The sequence below is a fragment of the Lissotriton helveticus genome, chromosome 5_1, assembly GCF_964261635.1.
Source record: "Lissotriton helveticus chromosome 5_1, aLisHel1.1, whole genome shotgun sequence".
Lineage (NCBI taxonomy): Eukaryota > Metazoa > Chordata > Amphibia > Caudata > Salamandridae > Lissotriton > Lissotriton helveticus.
In genome coordinates this window covers 393,534,997-393,556,614 of record NC_136065.1, presented here as the reverse complement: position 1 = coordinate 393,556,614, position 21,618 = coordinate 393,534,997, and the positions used below count along the sequence as shown (strand labels likewise).

Genomic DNA, 21,618 nt, shown 5'->3' with positions numbered 1-21,618 from the left:
CACGCCACAATGGGTTGCGGTACTTCGGCACTGATGGAGTCAATGCTGGCGTCAACGATTGAGGGACCAGCGCAGCTTTAGACACTAGTGTTACAGAACCAGAAGCAGGTTCAAGGGGCCTAGACAGCGCAGACAGAAAAAACATCAGCACTTATCCAATTGGGTGTGTTCGCAGCCTGAAGGCACACCAAAGGGCACAGAAGAGTGCCAAGAGTTGCAGCATGGCCTCTCAAAAAGCTGCAACCTGCTGCAACATGGCTGATGAGTCAGGGCACTCAGACTGCATCATGACCAGGTACGGAATGAGCTCCTCAGTTGAATGTGTGCAAGACAGGGAGGCTCCGTGATGCCCTTGTATCTCCTCTGGAGAATGATAGTGGGGAGAAAGTGCTGAGTTCCTTTGGACTCTTGATGCGTTTTTTTTGTATGCTTACCTGAAGACTTCGACCACAAGGAAGGTCTGTCTCAGGATAGGGTACCTCGCTTTCAGCTTCAACCTGGAGTGGGACCGTCCCAGACCCGAACATTGATTTGCCACAGAGCTTTGCCTCACATTGTTGGAAGGCTATTGGAGTCACCTGGGTGCAGTAGTTGAAGGCTTTGGAATGGTGTAGCGAATCCAGGAACTAGAGGCACAGGTGGGTATCTATCACAGTAATTTTCTTGTGACAGTCCCTAAAAGGTATAAACCCCATCGTTTTAGCGGGCGACATCCCTTGCACACTGGAAAAAAAACAGAGGAATCTCTCTTCACAGTGATGAAAGGAGAAGAGCTCCAGATCCGTTTCTGAAGGCCCAGAAAGAAAGGAACCGATGTCAAAGCACATGGGTGGTATTTATATGCAGCTCCATTTATCACTTGCAGAATGGAATCGATGAAGCACGGGGCCACCTACTGGCGCACAGGGGCACTGTTTTTGAGTGGTTCCAGATTCAGTCTGGAAGCTAGGGAAAGTCACAAGGTGAGGAATCCATCAGAACATAGGGTAAGGTTCACTTTATAATCAGAAAGTCTAGGCTTCTCTTTGATCTCACTGCCTCCGCAGCCTATCAACGTACATAAAAGATGGCAGGTGGAGTAAAAATGTCAATCCCACCTTAGAGTTCACTCGCTGACTGCAAGTACATCTATGCACGTATCATTAGTACTAGCAGTGACTTTGCAGCCAGAGAAGGACTACACTCCATTGTGGCTGCTAGTTGACGTTTATGGTTAATACATTTGAAGATGGAGAAAAAGCAGTGGGCAAAGCAGTATGCAAGGGCCTCTCATTCATGAGACGTTTGCTCGAAGGCATTTCCTTAGTGGATTCTAATTGCCTTGGAGATTGACGGCTACAGGGCTACCGGATAGAAATTGCCATTCCTTGACCTGTCCACTGGCTCTCTGTTTGCAAGTGTCTGAACTTCGTGGTCGAAAGGACTCTGCCACCAAATGATAAACTCTACAGAGGTACTTGCACTAGCAACAAAGTGTTTATTGCTTACAACAACCTTCTGCTGTGTTTCAGACAAAGCACAAAGGGAATAGATCAGGGATTCTTAGTCACTTAAACTATTCTCTTTATTAAAGACCCGTCATTATTGGCTAACAAATTATTTCTCACAACTAGAAGAGATCTGGAACCAGAGCCGCAAAGACCTACACTTCTGGGTTTTCCTAAGGGAGTGAAAGGCATTGCGCAAAAATGCTTTCGTGCCATTTGTCCTTCCTGTGCCTTAAATATTAAAAAAGGAAACCCAACATGTGTCAAGTCCAATCATCATCAAACCCACAGCAATGCAAAAATAATCTTCCAGTTTATTGAGCTATTTTTATGAAGGAAGAAAACAATGACCCCTTGAGGAAACTGATTTGGGGGAAGTAAGCTCAATGAATCTCTGGACAATCACATTTCAAAAACGGGTACCTTGGAGGGGAACATGCATAAACCTACAAACACCATTAACATGCAAACAACATAAGCATACATTCAGTTTATAACGTTGAAAACTGTAATGTAAATCCGGAGTCTTATTACTAGAAAGAAAGATTTACCAACAGGTGGCTTAAAATCATTGGAGTCCATACATGTTCGGTGATCAGCATTCTTTCTTGCAACCATTAAGACTACACAGTGACCTAGTAGGGTCTGTTCTGGCAAACACTTACATAAAATGCAAGCAAAATCCACTGGTATTATTTGACAATATTATCAAGTTATCAGAAGTGACAACAGGAATGGCCCTGCATGACTTATCAGAAGTACCGCAAGATATGACATTAAGCATAGTTTGAGCTTGATGCAATTACAAAAGGTGGATTCTGAAAAAAGCACTAAAAAAATGTACAACAAAAAGTCAAAAATTCAAAAATCAGCGAATAGACAAGTATATAAGCCACAAGACAGGGTCAAAAGATTTGCGCCCCATGTATGAACCTTAGATCATCCTCGTATAGGTTACTGTGCCACGAAATACCAGTTCCTAGCTTGAACAGGAGGGGTTGGTTCACAAGGGCAGCTGGATCTCCATTCTTTTGGGTTCTAGAGGCTCTAAACAGGCAAACGATTTGAAAGGAGAACGTGACCCTCTCGTATATCCACCTGGACGTTTTTACCTACGGAAAAAGCCAAGAAGAGAAAGCCACTTCGACCAACGAAGCACAGTTTACTGGAGACGTTCCTGAGGACTGCACAACCCACAATGAGCTAGCTAGGCGGAAAGCTGGTGAAATGATGGGCTTGCTCCAGAAATATCTAGCCTGCTGGTTCCAGCAGGTCGACGCCACCTTTCGCTCTTCTGAGGGCTATAAAATGAATACCATTGAGTTTACCAAAAGGAATATTTATTGTAGGCACAAAGAGGCGTCCATCATTTACTACTACATAAAAGTTCGGTAAATATTAACTGCAGATCAAGTATAAGAGCCGGAACCAGGTTGAAAGGATGATTCAGTGGTCGAGCCCGGGCTCGTTTTCAGTTTGGAAATGCTTTTGATTAAGTTCTCTCTTCTTTACTACTTTAATGCCATCAGCTAGTGTTTTTCTCTCTATAAGATATTATGTTTAGGTATAGAGAAGGGAAAGTACCCTTGTGACACATACAACTTAAAATATACCATTGACGTTACTCGTTACGTGGAAGGAATATGCTACTTACCAGTATGCATCTGTTCTTGGCATAGAGGGCTGCAGAGTGGTACATTTATGAATAGATCGCCATCTGGTGTTGGGCTCAGATGATTGCACTTGTTTTTCTTCTGGAGAAGTCTTTGTCGTCATAGATGACTCCTCCTCTTGGTGTTAGTGCGCATGGGCATCGGCTCCATCCTTAGATTGTTTTGCCATAGTAGGGTTAGATGGAGTAGTGTAGTATAATACATAAAGATATGCCCATGTAAGTGTATCTAAATAAGATAATGTTGGGACAGACACAGGTTTCCGGGGAGGCAGGGAGGGCATGTACCACTCTGCAGCCCTCTATGCCAAGAACAGATGTATACTGGTAAGTAGCATATTCCGTTCGAGGCATATGGGCTGCAGATGGTACATTTATGAATAGATTGTACAGCAGTTACCTCCCTAGCGGTGGTCACCAGTGTCTGTCGCAACTGTTTGAAATAGAGTTTTTAATACAGCTTGGCCCACTCTGGCTTGTTGTGCAGCCTGTACATCAACACAGTAGTGCTTTGTGAATGTATGTGGTGTAGACCAAGTTGCTGCTCTACATATGTCATCTAGGGGAATGTTCCCTAAGAATGCCATAGATGCTCCTAGTTTTCGTGTAGAATGAGCTCTAGGAGGAACAGTTAATGTTCTCTTTGCTTTAATGTAACATATTTGTATACATCTTACAATCCACCTAGCGATGCCTGCTTTAGAGATAGGATTGCCCTTATGTGTTGGGGAAAATGCTACAAATAGTTGTTTAGTTTTCCTGAAGTTTTGTGTTCTTTCTATGTAGTACAAAATGGCTCTTTTGACATCTAGTGTATGTAGAGCCCTTTCTGCTACCGTCTGTGGCTTTGGAAAGAAGACTGGTAGTTCCACTGGCTGGTTGATGTGAAATGCTGAAATTACTTTAGGCAAGAACTTTGGGTTTGTTCTAAGAACCACTTTATTCTGGTGTAACTGTAGGAATGGTTCTTGTATTGTCAATGCCTGTAATTCACTTACTCTCCTGAGTGAGGTAATGGCTATAAGGAAAGCCACCTTCCATGTAAGGAATTGTATTTCGCACCTATGCATAGGTTTGAAAGGTGGCCCCATTAGTCTGGTGAGTACTACGTTGAGGTTCCAGACTGGGGAAGGTGGTAATCTTGGTGGAATGACTCTTTTAAGGCCTTCCATGAAGGCTTTTATCGCTGGTACTCTGAACAGCGATATGTGCTGTCTGTTTTGTAGGTACGCTGCTATAGCTGCTAGGTGTACCCTGATGGATGTGTACGCTAGATTACATTGCTGTAAGTGTAATAAGTAGCAAATAATCTCCTTTGTTGATACGTCCAGAGGGTTGATATTGTTATTAGCACAGTGTATAGCAAACCTCTTCCACTTCGCTGCATAGCATGCTCTGGTGGTGGGACGTCTCGCTTGTTTAATTATCTCCATGCAATTTGGGGGTAGATCTAAGTACCCAAATTCTAGGATTTCAGGAGCCAGATCGCTAGGTTCAATTGTGTGGGATCTGGGTGCATTATTTCTCCATGGTTCTGTGTAAGGTGCATTGGGTAGAATTTGTAGCTTTTGATGTGGCACTTGTGAGAGTTGCAGGAGCGTGGTGAACCACGGTTGTCTTGCCCACGTGGGTGCTACTAGTATCATGGTCATTGAGTGTTGTTGTAGTTTTCTGACCACTAATGGGATTAGTGGGAGAGGGGGAAAAGCGTATGCAAATTTGTTGGACCAATTTATCCATAACGCATTGCCCTGCGACAGGTGGTGCGGGTACCTGGACGCGAAGCTTTGGCATTTTGCGTTCTGATGAGTGGCAAAGAGGTCTATCTCTGGCTGGCCCCATCTTTGGAAGAATGGCTGCAGTATTGGCTGGTGCAGTTCCCATTCGTGTATTTGTTCCGACTGTCTGCTTAATATGTCTGCTATCTGGTTTTGGACTCCTGGTAGGTGTTCGGCTAACAGATAGATGTTTTGAGGAATGGCCCATCTCCAGATTTCCTGTGCTAGTCTGGATAGTTGGAGAGAGTGCGTCCCCCCCTGTTTTTGAATATAATACATTGCTGTCATGTTGTCTGTTCTGATCAGGACTCCTTTGTTGGTAACATGTATTTGAAAGGCTTTCAATGCTAGAAACACTGCTAGTAGTTCTAGGTAATTGATGTGCAGTCTTTTTTCCTGCACACTCCACCTTCCTTGTACTGTGTATTTCTCCATATGTGCTCCCCATCCTGTGAGCGATGCGTCCGCTGTTATTGTCACCTGTGGAATTGGTTCTAGGAACGACCGCCCGTCGCTAAGCATTCTTGTAGCGGACGCATTTGTAGTTTGGCATATGGTATTAGCAGTATGCAGGATGACATCATCCCTAATAGCTGCATGAACACTCTTGCTGGTAGTGAGTGTTGTGGCTGGAATCTTTGAATGATTGTAAGCATTGTTTGGATCCTGACTGGATTGGGGTATACTTTGGCTTTTTCTGTGTCTATAGTAGCCCCCAGATATTGTTGAACCTTGCTTGGTTGTAGGTGTGACTTTGTGTAGTTCACCGTGAACCCTAGCTGGTGTAGTAGCTGAATTGTCTTTTGTGTGTTTTGAAGACATTCCTCTTGTGATTTGGCCTTTATTAGCCAGTCGTCCAAGTATGGGAAGACATGTATTTGTTGTCTTCTTAGGTGAGCTGCCACCACTGCCAGGCATTTTGTGAACACCCTTGGTGCCGTTGTGACACCAAACGGAAGGACTTTGAACTGATAATGTTGTCCTTCTACCACAAACCTGAGGTATTTCCTGTGGGCTTTGTGAATCGGGATATGAAAGTAAGCGTCTTTTAGATCCAGTGTAGAAAGAAAGTCCCCTTTCTTCAGTAAAGGAAGTACCTGTTGGAGCGTGACCATGTGGAAATGTTCCGAATTTATGTATGCGTTGAGAGGTCTTAGGTCCAGTATCGGTCTTAGAGACCCATCCTTTTTGGGAATTAGGAAGTATAGGGAGTATACTCCTGTTCCTTGTTGGTGCTGTGGAACCTTCTCTATGGCATGCTTTCCTAGCAGGGATAGTACTTCATGTTTTAACAGTGTCAGGTGATCTTGTTTCATTGGACGCTGTTTGGGGGGGATGTTTGGTGGGGTAGATGTGAGTTCCAGGCAATAACCATGTTGGATAATTTGTCTCACCCACCTGTCTGATGTGATGTTTTCCCAGACAGGTAGGAACTGTGATAGGCGTCCCCCGACCGGTGTTATATGGTCTGGGGGGAGCTGTATGAAGTCACTGCTTTGGGGTTGGAGAGTTGCGGTTATTGTTGTTTCCGCGACCTCTACCCTTGTTGTTGTTACCTCTGTAACTACCTCTCGAATTACCTCTGGGTGATGTAGGTGTAAAAGAGGTTTGTTGCTGGCTTGTACCTGTATTTTTGGATCCTCCTCTATTGGTGGACCTACGAAAGGAACCTCTTTGTGTTGGCTGTTGCAATGCTCCCATTGATTTAGCCGTTTCCGTATCCTTTTTCATCTTTTCTAAGGCCTCATCTGTCCCTGTGCCGAAAAGTGTTTTCCCATCAAAAGGTTGGTTCAGTAACAATGTTTGTACCTCTTGTTTGAACCCTGATACCCTGAGCCATGCATGTCTCCTTAACATGATGCTTGTGTTTGTAGATCTTGCTGCAGTGTCTGCCGCGTCTAGGGCGCACTTTATGGAAGTGTTAGTAATTAACTTCCCTTCTTGTATGAGTTGATCTGCCCTCTTTTGATGTTCTTTAGGGAGATGTGTGATGAGTTTTTCTAATTCATCGTAATGCGCTCTGTCATACCTTGCAAGTAGCGCTTGCGTATTAGCTATGCGCCAGCTGTTTGCCGCTTGAGATGCTACTCTCTTGCCAGAGGCATCTATTAGCTTAGACTCTTTGTCAGGAGGTGGAGCTTCTCCTGTAGATAAAGAGTTTGCTCTCTTACGAGCGTTTGTGACCACTAGTGAGTCTAGAGGAATTTGCCCTTTAATGTATATTGGGTCTTTTGGAGCTGCCCTATATTTTTTATCGATTCTTGGGTTCAGTACCCTAGCCCTCACTGGGTCTTTGAATATCTCTGATGTATGACTGAGAAGGCCCTTAAGCATTGGTAGTGTTCCTGATGTCCTTTGTGCAGTAGGTAGTGTTTCTAATAAGAAATCCTCTATTTGAGGTTCTGCATGTAGCACTCTTTTGCTCTTTCATAGTGTTAAGCATTTGAGATATTGTACAGCCACTTGAGTATGGGTGAATAAAACTCATGCAATACACCAAGGCAGGCCCATGTAGTTCAATTGTAGCCAAAGCAACGCTTCCCACTAGCCAATGCGGCTCTTTGCAGAAACCGCACATTACGTCGATTCTAACTTGAAACAAAGTGAACCACCAACCCAGTTTCATACTGTGGACACACTCTGCATGGTCCATTGTGGGTCAATAGAATAGCCGTAGGCAGGAGTATGGGCAAATCGTTTATGGTGCTATGCCCGCAGTGACCTAATCATTGAACATTTTCAAATCATTGCCTTTATTTTATCAGTAGTGATATGAAATTGTTCACTAATTCACACAGCCATATATGGGGCAGAAAAAGGAGTAAATACCTGTTCAATTTAGTCATGCGGGGCCCGATTTACAAAAGAACACAGCTTAAACTTCAGATTCGGTTCCAGATATTAAATATTTGCAGTAAATTCCTGACTTTTCAGGAAGTCACAAAAGACTAATACTCCAGGAAATATAGAACAATCCTACATTCCTGGGACGATGGGTTTACTGAAATAAGCTCAGTTCGTGCCAATGTCTCCCTTGATAAGCAGGGGTATCTGTGGCTTCCAATGGTACTATCCAACACCAGGAGTTCACTGTTTTGTCACTGCATTAACATGCACCACTACCTACAACAAACGTAAAGCGGTGCTAGATAAATGCTGCACAGCCAGGGACTTCTTTGGTATTTGAGATACAAAGTGAAGCAAAAAAATCGTTCTGCAATGCTCCACATTTCATGCAGCGATAGTATTTAGACGGGCAGAACATGCTCCACATTTCGTGCAGTGAAGTGAGGTGAGGTGAGGAGGATTACATAGGACATTCATTGATACTCCATGCCTCTAACATGATGACGATTAAGACTGAATTCAAAGGTGCATGTTAAACTCACGTGGAGCACACAGAGGGGTGTGAGTGAGCCAGGAAGAGCCAGGGACATGGGCACGCCCATGGGAGCATGCGCACTGCACACGAACTTACTGAACTGCTTGTCATCCTCGGGATCAGAGTTACTCATACTCGCCAGGTGAGGCTGCATCCAGGGCACCAGAAGATCTGCGGGGCGGAGGGGAGGAAGGAAGGCATGGAGGTTGGCACAGCACAGGAAAGGGAGGAGGGGGCAGGGCGGAAAGGAAATAAAAGGAGCAGGCAAGGACAGCGAGGCAGGGTGAAAGGTGAAGGGACAGACACAAAGGACAGGAAAAGAAACCGAAGAAATTAGAGGAAAAAAACAGATTGTTAAAGCAAGGGACGAAAACACTAATAAGTGAAAGATCCAGCTACTACAGGGAAATGGAAGCCGCCATATTAAGGAGGATCTCTTGAAATGGAAAGTCTTGAATGCAAACAACCAGTCCCTGCTTCTCACTGTAAATTTACGGGTAAAACAACATTTGATTTGTAAAAGGCATCCCAGGCGTTTGATTAAAATTCAGCTATTCTACCTCATATTCTTTGCAAGTACAAAGTGTTGCCTGATGGTCATTTTCAGTTTTAGGGATTGAATTTTTGGAATACAGAGTTGGCCACTTATGCTGCTACGAATGGTAAAAACATAGGTCACGAGTATGTCGATATGTTTTTATCGCTAAAAGCGAATCTTTGATAAATAAACATTTCAATGAGCATTTGACTCCTAAAGTAATACTGACCCTCAACACCTGCACACACCCCCACAGAGGTACACTAGAGGGCGCAGCAATGTCAGGATAAAATGTGTTATTATACAAGCAATAAAACACCAAATATTAAACCGAGGTTTATGACCAGCCTAAATCAATTAGCATAAAAAGGGCAAATCACAGTGTTAAAAAATAATTGTATAAAGGGGAGAGCCGATGTTTACGAAGGATGCGGAGTACAGGTATGGTATTCCAATCGACACTGTTCTGATGTTAACTTTTACAATAAAGACTTCATACATTTAAAATAGGCAGGCACAACACGTGGGGAGCGGCGGCGCAACCTTCACTTATGCTGTAATGGCATCTACATTTAAATTACTTCTTTATTCCGTGATGCAAAGATGAGAATCACAGGGCGAATTAGTCTTCTATACGTAAATACGGCACATGTTTACATCCAAAAATCCACTGACTGGCGAAAACCAAGCATTTGACCTTCATATTCCCCGACCCACTCACAAGCCCTCTTAATTAATAATGTAATTCTTTTTATCCAACAGGGTATGTGTGCAGTGACGTCTGGTAAAAATAATTTTCTTGTCTGATAACCCTACACAATAATTACCATGCTCCTCATCATAACCAGTCATGCAGAAGGCAAACATTTTGAGGTGTTAGAAAGGTGATCATCCCTGTGAGTGTACTGTACTTGTTAATGTTTCACTCATGGGCGTAAGATTTCAGATAGTGATCTGGAGGGAAATTCAAAGTTCACCAATGGTATCAGTGCCGTTGAATCGGCCGACTTCTCTGGTACAAGCACAATGATATTTTGTCGTTTGGGTGCTCCTCCTTCCTGTGCCGCATGGCCATGTGGTTGCAATCAGGCACCCTCTTGTGGACATTTGTGTAGTAGAGCAGCTGCCCACAATCTCCTTAAATTAGCACTGGCCCTTGCTAACAGCGTTCAAAAAGTCAGAAGTATTTTTTTTTTTTAAAGTAAAGGATTGTGTCCAAATGATAGTTTTGAAGATGAACTTACTGAGAGCTAGTGGCACCAGGTTAACACATAAAGGGATTCAAACAAGGAGTAAAAGAAAAGTTATGGGTGTGGTTTATCATGTTTTAAAACCAACCACATGGAAGAACATTTTACACTAAACACATTTTAAAATACATTTAAAATTAAGTAACATCAATTTGCCCCTGAAAAGTTAATTACTAACAGAACACAAAACATCAATTGTTAATATTTTACAAGTACCTGTCCACATTTATAAAATATGTTTGCAACTATTATGCTTGCTCTTGGTTACTCTAGAACCACACTTTAGGCTTTCACCCCTTTTATTGCCTTAATAGATCTTCATTCAGAATTCTAATCAGATACCATCAAATAATAAAAATGTAACGTATTTCAGCAAACAACTTTGTTTGTAGCAGCCCTGGTAGAAGTGACTAGAGGCGATTCAATATAAGGCAAGCTACACAAATTGTCATGCATACTCCATGCTCAACGGCAGATGTCTGGAGTAGTCCCACATGAGATGTTCTGGGCCCAGAACATGGCACTGAATTTTGGAGAGCCCTAAAGCCTGGCCTTTTCCTTCTCAAATAATCGTATGCTGGAAACTACAATTAAGGATGGTGGTTGCTACTTGTTGCATGACCATTACATCTACACACACTTTTCAGCAACATCTCATACTTAAGCATGGCTCCCAGTTCGTTGCACAGTGACTGTTGGTTACTTTGAGTTTTAACAACTTAATGAAAGAGTACAATAATTATTGAGACTATTATACGCAGCAGAAAGAGTCAAAGAACCAAAACCAAAAGGTGACTAGTTTGGAGGACACCTCGAATCCTCACGCATCTAATGCTTCTTTCACAGGACAAACAACAACCCCAGAAACCAACCAACCACGCACTCCGAAAGGAACCAGAAGTCGGAGCGCTTCACGGCCTCAGCAGAGCACTATAAACATTCTGTACCACAACACTCCTGAAGGTGCCCAGGTCTTAATGCAGGCATGAGGCTCCTGTCAAACCTCAGAGCTGGACTGAGTTACAAAGAATTTGGATCCTTTCAAGAAGAATACATACTTCTGAAAGGTTTTGTGAACAGTCGGGCCTTGTACGGTTCTGACCAACATGGTTCAGAGTCACCCAAGGTGCGGCGACCTGTCCTGAAATGTCTGTATAGGCAGGTCTGTGAGGGAAGCAATAGGTGAGGGAGGTAGAAGGGCAAGAAAAGGCCAGCCTGCTGCTGCTGGAAGGGAAGCCTGTGTATCTGACCGCATGAGTAACCACTGGGTCTCTGAGCTGCCATCGGCCAAGAAACTGGATTGAACAGATGCGGCAAGCACTGCTTGGCTTCCCACCAGTTTAGGAATGAAATCATTCCAGGCCTCTGGCGGCGCACCAGCTGTTTATTGAGCCCAGACCCCATGGCTCCTGGCCAGGTGCTCATCCAGCTTTCTAAGACGGGCGGGAGCTCCAGATGGACTCGGAGGCATACTATCCCGGCTCGTCCATGTACTCGCCTCAACAATGTGAGCTGGGATTAGTAAAGCAGCACTGAGCCCAGAAGAGCAAAGCATCCTGGTTACCACCACTGCATTAATCAGGATACAGTGGGTTATAAAATAAACCCTTCCACCACAGATCACACAATGTGGAGGAGTCCTTACCTGGCCAACAGAGGACATCAGCGATCTTGCAGCTATGGCCAGCACCTATGATCTCAGTGGTCGAACTATGTGAAGGCACGACTCGAAGGACAAAGAGCCCGTGGAGTTACAGAACCAAGCGGAAGCGGCTGAGCGGAGCAAGATTGTGTCAAGAGTTTAAGTTTCTACATTTGAGTGTCCAGAAGAGCCCTCTGAGTTTTCCTAAACTTTAAAATATAAATCCATCCCAATACCACATTTTCTTTGTACCAAAAGCATCCACGGATGACATTCCCAATCTTCCGTTATACCATTAATCTGTTCCCTTCCGAAGAGTGGTTGTAAAGTCAATCTACATTGAAAAGATAAATTGTAACTCCTACCACAAATCTAGAATGCATGGTCGGGCCAAACAAGGCTGAAAAATGATTCCAATAGCCACAGGTCCACCCCACACAAAACTAACACGTGAGAGTAGACAAGTGTCTTCAGAATGAGTCCCAAGTAAAGACATAGGCCAAAGGTAGAAAAAAATGAACTAGGCAATTAGAAGTAGACTTCCAGAGATCTAGCAGGCAGAGAATTTAGGAGTAAGGGTGAGGAAGGCAGACCTAAAACAGGGTATAGCAGAACCTGGCACAAAAGATCCAAAGGTGTTGGTCTCCTCTGGTACTAACATGCTGGAGCAGAGTCAAAAAAACATCAGGGATAAAAACAGATAGCTGAAGGAGGAATTAATGTGAAAGAAAAAAATACTTCAAATGCGTTGTGATCCATCCACTGGCTGACATACATGTTTTACTGGAAATGGCACCACAGTCCTCCATCTTGGATTGGATTGAATTGAATTAAGCAATTCCAAGCAATAAGGTTATCTTAGACTGGTAAGTGATTAAAACATGGTCACACCTTCTGTAGTCTGAATGGTGGAATTCATTATAGCTGGAGATATTTTATTTATTTAAAAAGTTTTATATAGCGCTGGCTAGACCCAGAGGTATCAGAGTGCTTTACACGATTAGGATAGTATATGGCAAACATGGTATAAAAGCATATAAGCGACTTTTATTCAGCCCAATCTAATGCTAGACTATTCCAGCAAACACTGCAACCAGCGTTCAGAGTCACAGGAAGGAAACGGCAAGCCGAAACTCAGAGCATCAGTAGGACAGAACAGTGAGGGAGACCATCACTGGAAGGTAGTAAGGCAGGTTTACACATGTCCTGCCTGGCTGCACATTAGGAACTGGCCTGCCAAAGCAACCGCATCCCCTGCACAGCATAAGAGACAGAAGCGCAAATCCTCAGAAAAGGAGGAACTCCACAAGGTGCCCGCGTGATCTTGCTCCACCGTGGGAGCTGGACCTGCAAATCCTAATGGGTGCAGATCCAGAGAAAATATAGTGGGCCACCAGAGGGAGCGCGATCCCGGACAATACGACTCCAGGGTGTACATGAATGTACACCATGCTACTTACGAGTACAAACCTCATTGAGCTGGCTTAGGGCTTGACCGAACGTGATCGCTTATCTACAGGTCTGTGGCACCAAGGGTAGTACACAAAGTGATCATTTTAATTTAAAATGGCATATGATGGGTTGCACCTCAGTCCAGGGTAGCACAATCACACAGGGAAACAACTTTTGCATTTTCCCCTAACAGGAATCATGCATGCTACAACTGCAGGATATCTGAGGCACCATTAGTTCAGAAGCCAGTCCATAGTTTTGCATCAGTAAACTCAAACAATCTAGCCATGCACAGCCCTTAACGCAATTGTGAACGTATTGTGAGGTGCTCACTTGGAAAATGAAAGTTCTTGAATCCAAGTAAAACAGGCACATCTGATGCCCCTGACTTCTCAAAAGAGAGACAAGCCTTCTACAGCCTCAAGACTGCATCCAAAAAGGGAAGTGCAACAAGCGAATATACTTCAAGAAAAAAAACTGCATACAATGATGCATTAAAGTAGCTGCAGAAGTTAATGAAACGTGTGCTCAAATTACCTTTGCACCTGCTATTACAAGGTCACAATCTCAAACACGTGGGAGCCTTGGGGATGCGGAATGCTCTGGCATATTTCCAAAGTGTCCTTGCCAAAAAACCCTGCGCATGAAGGTAATCCAAAAGGAACCAGAAACTTTACACGTTTCACCTTTTAACCCAGTGATGAACTGATTCTATGCGTTTCAGCGACAACTAATTATTAATCTTAAAAATTAAATGGAACCATTCACTCCATGAGAACACACGACTTGTGCCCTTACTTTTTCTTTTGAAAGATATTCCAGAATAATTTCCCTTTGGTCTCAGCTCCCACTGACGTTTCTTCCTTTGTCCTGATCTGGATTCCCAGCTTCACCCAGTAAAACTCTTCCCCAACTCCATTCTCCGAAACTTTTCTCCGACCCCCTTCCTCATCACTACTCTCAGAAATTGCTCCTATTTCTCATCCGGCCATTCTGAATGTTGCTTCACCGCCGGTTTTCTACATCATGTCTTTAGCTTCTCACCTGCTCTCTCAGATTACCTCATGCTCAACTGCCCGGTGGCATGCGAGTCACCATCCTCTTCCTTACCTGCCCTCTGTGATGCCTTAAACAATCAGGGTACTTCCTGTTCGTCCCCTGTACTCTGAAAAGCTTTCCTCATCGTCACTTCCAATCTGATGTCCTCCCTCACCTGCACTCTGATCCCGAACTGTCACTTACCTTCACTCTCTGAAGCCTCTCTTAAACACTCTCGCAGAACATGTTTTCCTTACTTTTATACTTCCTCAGTGGCCTTCCTTCCTCTGCTACCCTTCCCCAAAACCACCTTCCTCACGCCCGCCCTCTCAAAAGTCTCTTATCTTCCCCTCAGAAGCCTTGGTCAAGAGCTACTCTCTGCCCCATCGCCCCTCAGAGGCCTCACGCCCTTTCCACTTGCCTCACAAGCTTTACTGTTGCCTCACCGGCTCTCACTGGGTGCGCCTTGGCCTCACCTGCCCTCCAGGAATTCTTCCTATTCCATCACCTGCCTCCTACCCAAATGCAAACTATACTCCTAGGTGTGGAGAAACGCCCATGTTCTGCTTCGGGCTTGGCCATGCACATAGTACTAGAAAGTCGGAGGCGTGGAAAAGATGCGCGTAAGGCCCACGAGTTCACGGCGCGCTCGCACAATGTTGTCATTCAGTCATAATGCCCAAAGATGGTGCAGGAATTGTGTCTTCCTTGTAAAAAATTACAGCACTTCACTGCCAAGCGTCGTCCTGCCAGCAGGCGGGAACACGCTGGGCTACAATGTTCAAGAACAGAGGCTTTAAAAGAACAGCAGCACAAACTAGAAATACACAGAATTGCCTAGTTTTTCCAGGGGTAGCAGCGGGGAGTGGGGGGTGGGGGGAGAAGCAGGCGTTTCAGGGGGTTTAAAACCGAATAACCTGGTAATGCGAGCTATGGCAACCATGTGGGGCAATGCATGTCCAAAGCTAAGAACAAGTGAACTAACTCACAGTAAATGTCTTACATCGAAGACAGAAATCGCAATTACCCAAAATGCTTTTAGTCAGGAGGCCTCTGCATCTTGCACCACCCATTGCCACTCCCAGCGTTGCCAATAACAGCCCCTACACAACTACTAACCAGAACACTGCTACAAGTGTGACAGTTCAGACTATTCTAGTCCCCAAAGTTATGAAAATGGCTTGGGTGGCAAGTATTGGTTGTTTTTAATGTACACTGAATTAATAAACAATTCTGTTCTGCTCATTTCAAATTTATACAAAGAGCACCACTGTGTGGCAGCTGTCATAAGTGCCGGTGTTGACAATTGTCAGTGCCGAGCCCCGGAAACCACCGGCTCAAATTAAGCACTGCCATGTCAAGTTCTGTTTTAGAGTTTTTGCCTCTGACCCAGCCCTGCTTTTCATCAGTGGAACCATCACTCTACTGCCCTTTACACCAGGCTGCCTGTCATCAAGAAGGTTTCTGTATATCAATGTAGATTTCGGGCAGCATGGTGTTAGACCTGCACATCTGGGTAGATTGCGTGGGTCAAAATGTTGGAAAGCGAAGATGGCACCGTGTATGCAGAGTCTTCAACCCATTGGTTAATAGCCAGCTTAGTGCATGACAAAAGATAAGATATGGTCTGCACACCAGAGGCCGAGGTTGAGGAGGGTGGTATAATTTTACTATCAATTTGCAAGCCCCCAACTACTGTAGGTCTAAGAAGGGCGCATATTACCTAAGGTGCAGGACATTGAATTTATGTGATTCCGCTATGGATGCCACAAAATTATGAATTTACTAATGCACTTGCTAAATAATTCAACGTTTGCTGCATAATTTGCAGTATAAAAAATAACCTTTCTAGCTCAATTGGATATAAAGTTACTTATAAAACCAAAAAACATGGTATTCTTTAACAGGCTACCCTTTTGTTGCCGATGGCCACAGACTGGTGTTATAATTGTACTAAGAAGTGGAAACGTTTCCTCAGGCAGTGTTAACGTGCGTTAAAATGATAAAATAATGAAATAATGCCACAGAATGTGTTGCATTAAACAGAATAAGTTCATTTTTCCTCCACTGATAGCTGCATTGTCTAGTGGCCCGGTCTAAAAACCCCAGCAATAAATACAGAGAGAGTGCACAACTGACCGAAAGGTGCTACTATTTCAACAATTTGTACGATCACTTGCATTCTCGGAAACTAATCTGTGCTTTGCACGGGAAATATGAATAAGGATGGCTAACTGTGCTTTGGAAAGTCTTCAGGACAAAACACGCCTTTAAGTTGCAGGCGTGTATACAGACAAAAGCACGGCCAATGTTGAGTGCCTGCCCCAACTATGGTCTTGAGGCACCAGCAGGCCAGTCTCTGGAAAAGAAGCTGGCAGGCATCAAGCCATGTTTCCAATAAGCTTTGTTAAAAGCACCAACAAAAAGCTTTCGAGTACAACCACGAGCCATTTCTAAAACTGTGTTTGTTCTTTTGATCCCTGAAATATTTACAACTTTGAGCACGGAATCCTTGAAAGTCTGCGGCCCCTTGCATCACTGGAGGGCGAGAATCCATCAACTGCAAGCAAATAATTTCTCAACCATCTAAACACTTCATTCTTCAGAATTTCTTCTACTGCTTTTTAAACTCCTCTCAAAACACTGTCCAAAGCCACTGTCGGATTTTAGCCATGAAAGTACATACAATTTAACTGAAATTAAAAAAGGTTTTAGTTTTCTAAAGCGATATAGACTGAAAACGTGTTCCCTCTATTAGGCTTGTGATCTCTGGTGTGGCTTGCTTCAAAAGTACCAAATTATCATTATTCTACACAATTCGTGGTTAAGATAAAGAAATGAACGTGACAAAAAGTGTGATGATTAAGTCTACTTTTCATATGCAAGAAAAGTACCTCGGTCATTCCAATAAGGCACTTCCTAGGAGGCGGAAGGATACACACAAAGCCAGTAGCATCACATTAAGAATAAAATACTCCTCTGAGTTCATCCAAGATGTGATTGACAGCAGCGGCTCCTCAGTTATGGCGGAGGAGTGTCGACCCGCCTGCTGCGAGCGCAGCAGGTACACACATTAAGAAAATGGCAATACATACCATTTTATTATAATGTGTTGCATGCTTGCGCCGTTACAGCACCAGGGTAGGGGGTGGGGCTGATTTGTGCAACTGCACTTATTTCAGCCCCTGCCAGTGCAGGATAATCTGACATGCACACTTCGAGTTAGCAATCCCAGGGCTAAATAAAAAACAGCCAGGGGATTGCAGTCACAGGCCCCCAGCATCAAAATGAGCGCTGGGTTAGCCTGCTCTAAATAATCCTGGGATAGTTTGGATTCACTTTGCACAAGGGAGGAAGTCCTTACCTTTCCTGCTGGAGTTCCAGCTAAGGAGAGTGCCAGGGCGAAGTGAAACCACAACCAGAGTCAGCGTGCCAGCAGATGCAACATATATGGTGAGTTTTTGAGGCATCGCGCCTTACCATATTTTAATGTTGCCGGCCGCCACTGGAGATTGACAATGTCTCAAACGAACGGCTGAAGGGGTTCAACCAAGCAAATAAACGGTTTTCCAGGGGACTCACCCAAAGCCCACTCTGTGTATTGAACATAAGAGCTTGACTTTGCCAGGCCCAGTAAGTGAGAGATTTGGATAACTTTGGTCAAAACTGTTAGAGGGGACCCCCATCTCAATTCCTGAGCCCAGTGCATGTCCATGGCTGCCCATGCCATGCCAACGTAAAAGTGATCACTTTGGGGAATGCGACCCTCATAGTGGCCATTCTTAAAACCCTAATACTTCACTTTAGAGCAGGGTGTCTAGTGTAGAGCCAGAAGGGCAGGATCCGTGCCTGACTTTGAGGAGATGCACATTTAACAGAAATAATGAATATAGTTCATCGTTATTCTGAAAATCCAGCCTTGGTCTGACCCTTCGGTACTTACGGTGGACACCCCTGCTTTAGAGCACACCACCTCTGCATATTTTTCTACTATATGGCAATCCCCGGATTAGGTGGGAAGGAGCGTGGCAAGCAAATAGCTATAACAAAAGACCAGACAGACTAAGAGCGTTAAACGGAGACCCACCCATGTTTCAAAACATTGAGAGTACTGGCTTCCACTTTACAAATCACCTCCAAAGATGCACACACACTGCTACCCTTATATCCAGACAGTATAGATTGGCTTTTTTCCCCACGTGAAAAAGATAGCATGTTCCTTCATGAATAAAAAGTGTTGTGTGATTGCTGTGCAGAGCTCGGATACCTTCGCAACTGACTAACAAATGCGGGGGAGGGAAGAAATGCGAGAGAAGGATCTATGGATCTGGCAAAGACGAGAAACATCTGGATTCAGCCTTGTGGGAAGCTGTCCCACTGGCTTCTGCTCTGAAGATATGCACATGAGAGAGACTGCAGCAGCGCAAGCAAATGAGCACAGCAGTCAAGAACAAGGAGAGTAAAGAAGTCCAGATTCAATGTGGAGAAATAAATGATGTGATAAAAATGTGCAAATTGTGACTCCTGGTACATCTGTTCAACTTTTCATTAGCTTCATTTGCATATAGTCACCTCTTCACAAGGAATTATGGGAACGGATGCTCATGTAGGGAGGAACCACATGTGGTCTGTGCATGTGCACCTCACTGCAAGCTCCCAAAGATCGCGACAGCATCAAGGTAGCTGTGAAACTATAATGACTGCTGCCCAACTAGAGGTAGATGGAGGGGGTGTGCCCCTGGCATCAAGAGGAAACAGCTGAGCACTGCGCGTTCCCGTATTTTTAAACCAACCAGAGTCCCAGAATCTACTCCGTCCCTAGAATCCCAGCTCCTAGTTACCACTTTCATGGACCTCAGAGAGAAAGGATGGTGGAAAGGCGAGATTCTGTGCTCATGTACTTAACATGACATAGAATACAGTGGATTACAATATCCAAGATACTTCATTCTTCCTAGTAGAGTGCCCTGACCATGCGGAGTGCACCGAGAGCTGCAGCATCTTGAGAGAGACTGTTCTCAAACCCTTGGTCAATAAGCCCTTGGAATGTTTTAGAGTACAGTCTGAGGATTAGCTAAATAAATTGACCGTTCAATGAGATTCTGTACCAAAAACGAGGCGGACTCATCATTCCAAACTCGCGAACATGAGTAAATTTGAGTATTGTGAATGGTTAACACTAACATGTTATTTCCAGCGCTTGAAAACATCAGAAAAGAGTTATTTAAAAAAGATATATATATTATAATTGAGGCTTCCAATAAGGGTGCCAATGGTGATGGGAACCTTTCCAAATGTGCACTCTGGTTTCCTGTTAACTGGCTTGAGGCCTCAAACTGATTTCATATGGGTCATGGAACAAATGCGTTAGTTTGGAACTAGAAACCAAGCGGCACAACCGAAACCGAACTGTCCTGCCCATCCACCCCCACCTCACTATAGAATTCTCGTACAGAACGTCAACCTGATTTACAGCCATGTCATTACTATGGCCACACAGCGCTCAGATGCTCGGATTTATGAAAGAAATTGGTCTTTAGTAGTACAGACGTATACACAGCTCTTCCAACCCAAGTCCTCAGGACATGCCAATATGAAAATCTTCCAATGCACCCCATTCCAAACCAGAGGGTCCCTAACAAACTCACACACACAGCTTTGACAAACAGCCCAAATGCTTCCATCCCTGAACTGCAGCAGCTTCCTATACGGAATAATCCCCTACACTACTCTGGCAAGAAACACACAGAGCTGTACCATCGTTAACACCCCACAGACAGAGCTCCGTAAATGCACCTTTCGCCTTTAGTGGGATAACTAGTTGTCCAGAACAGAGACCTCACTCACACCTTAAGGTACGAATCTACTTCCTGACCGATTTATTTTCTTCTAGACAAGTACCTGGGCCTCTGGCAGAGCGACGGGTTCGACCAAGACACCGCAGACCAGCAGCTGGACTTCTACAGTTGTCCCAGTAAAGGACGCGGCACGCAACGCTCCATGACGTCAATGGCGTCACAGTAGAAAGAGGCAGACGTCACAGGAAGAACGTAGAGGTGACGCTAGCAAGTGCCGATGTGGACACTTCGGGCTTGCTGAGTGTACAGACAGAACTCGGTGACGTAAGAGTACGTAAGAATGCGCCCTCGAAAGCACGCAGGGAGGCCTTGTTGGGAACTGCCTAAGGCAGAGGTACAGGCCCTGGAACAGGTGGCAGCCGCCGCGGAGAGGCTTGCTGGGTATGCACACAAAGGTGGGTGACCTGACGGTGCTATGCAGTGCCGAGGCTCGGTATGTATGCACACAAAGCTCAGTGACGTCGGTGACATCACAGCACAAAGCCGCAAGGGTGTTCACAGCAATACGCACATTGGGGGTTAAACGTTCAGCTCTGTAAACCAATTTTCCTCCTGCGAGTGAGTAAAGTCACGGAGGGAAACGGGCCCATTTTTAATGGCCGACCATGCACCATGACGTCTGTGCAAAGCCATTGATAGATATTACGTGGCGCTAACAGGACTGAATGAAACCTTAGCAGGCTAGCGGCCTCAGAGGCCAGCATTGTTCTGCCTGAGCCAACCCTGCTCTCTGCCTCAGCCCCAGGTGCCCCCACTGCACGGACCCAGGAGGTCTTCCAGCAGGCTGTGTGCTCAGGGCGGGTGGAACGTTAATAACCGCCTCCGCCCGTCTCCCTCACTCCACCTCACCCTTACCACACCCCGGGGACCCGCGCGGGTGCGTTCCCACCAGCCGCGGCCGTGCACGTGGACTCAAGCTGCGCTCCCACAGCCGGTCGGGGAAGAGAGGCGCATTCCTTTCGGAGGACGTTTCGGCAGATACTTGAGGGAGGTGGGTGTAATAGTCGGTGGGGGGAGGTGGACCTTAAGCTGTTACAGGCCTCCACGCCTTTCACTCTATGGGAACAGTGGGGGAAGGAATTAGACACGGGGTCTTCCCAGGTGGAACACAAAACCGGGGATCCGGAGTCCAGTGAGCATCCAAAGTCCAGAGGGTAGATAGGGTCGGGCAAGTTCCAGGCACACAGAAGGGACTTGGGAGTGCAAATATTACTTCATGTTGGTTGTGAAGGGTGTACATCCCTATATCCCTTAACCTTTGGAGTCTCTCGTAGCGGTGTGAATCTTTTTTAAGACCAAGACCACTGAAATCAATGCAGATGAAGTATTTTTTTATGAGGTCGAAGAAGGTTTTGAGGGTGGGTGATCTCACTGAAGAATATGGGAGACAGTTTGCTTGTTTGGGCAGGTAAGAGCAGTCCAAAGAGGGTGACGCCCTCCACAGGACTGGAGCCAAGGTGAGAGGTAGGCCCGGCTTTCATAGCTTTAGGATGGAATTCAGAACTTCTTAACTCTGCCATA

General features: G+C 44.9%; 1 protein-coding gene across 2 annotated transcripts in view; it reads right to left on the bottom strand.

The window, feature by feature from the left end:
* HSPG2 (heparan sulfate proteoglycan 2) overlaps nucleotides 1-21,618 on the bottom strand; it is a 948,088-nt gene that overhangs the window by 676,186 nt on the left and 250,284 nt on the right. The window contains exon 4 of one of the 2 annotated variants that reach the window (XM_078642605.1): nucleotides 8,416-8,490. The exons of the other annotated variant lie outside the window; for it this stretch is intronic. Within the exon in view, the coding sequence (XP_078498731.1) occupies nucleotides 8,416-8,490 (75 nt within the window). The remainder of the gene's footprint in view (nucleotides 1-8,415; nucleotides 8,491-21,618) is intronic. 2 annotated transcript variants of the gene reach the window in all.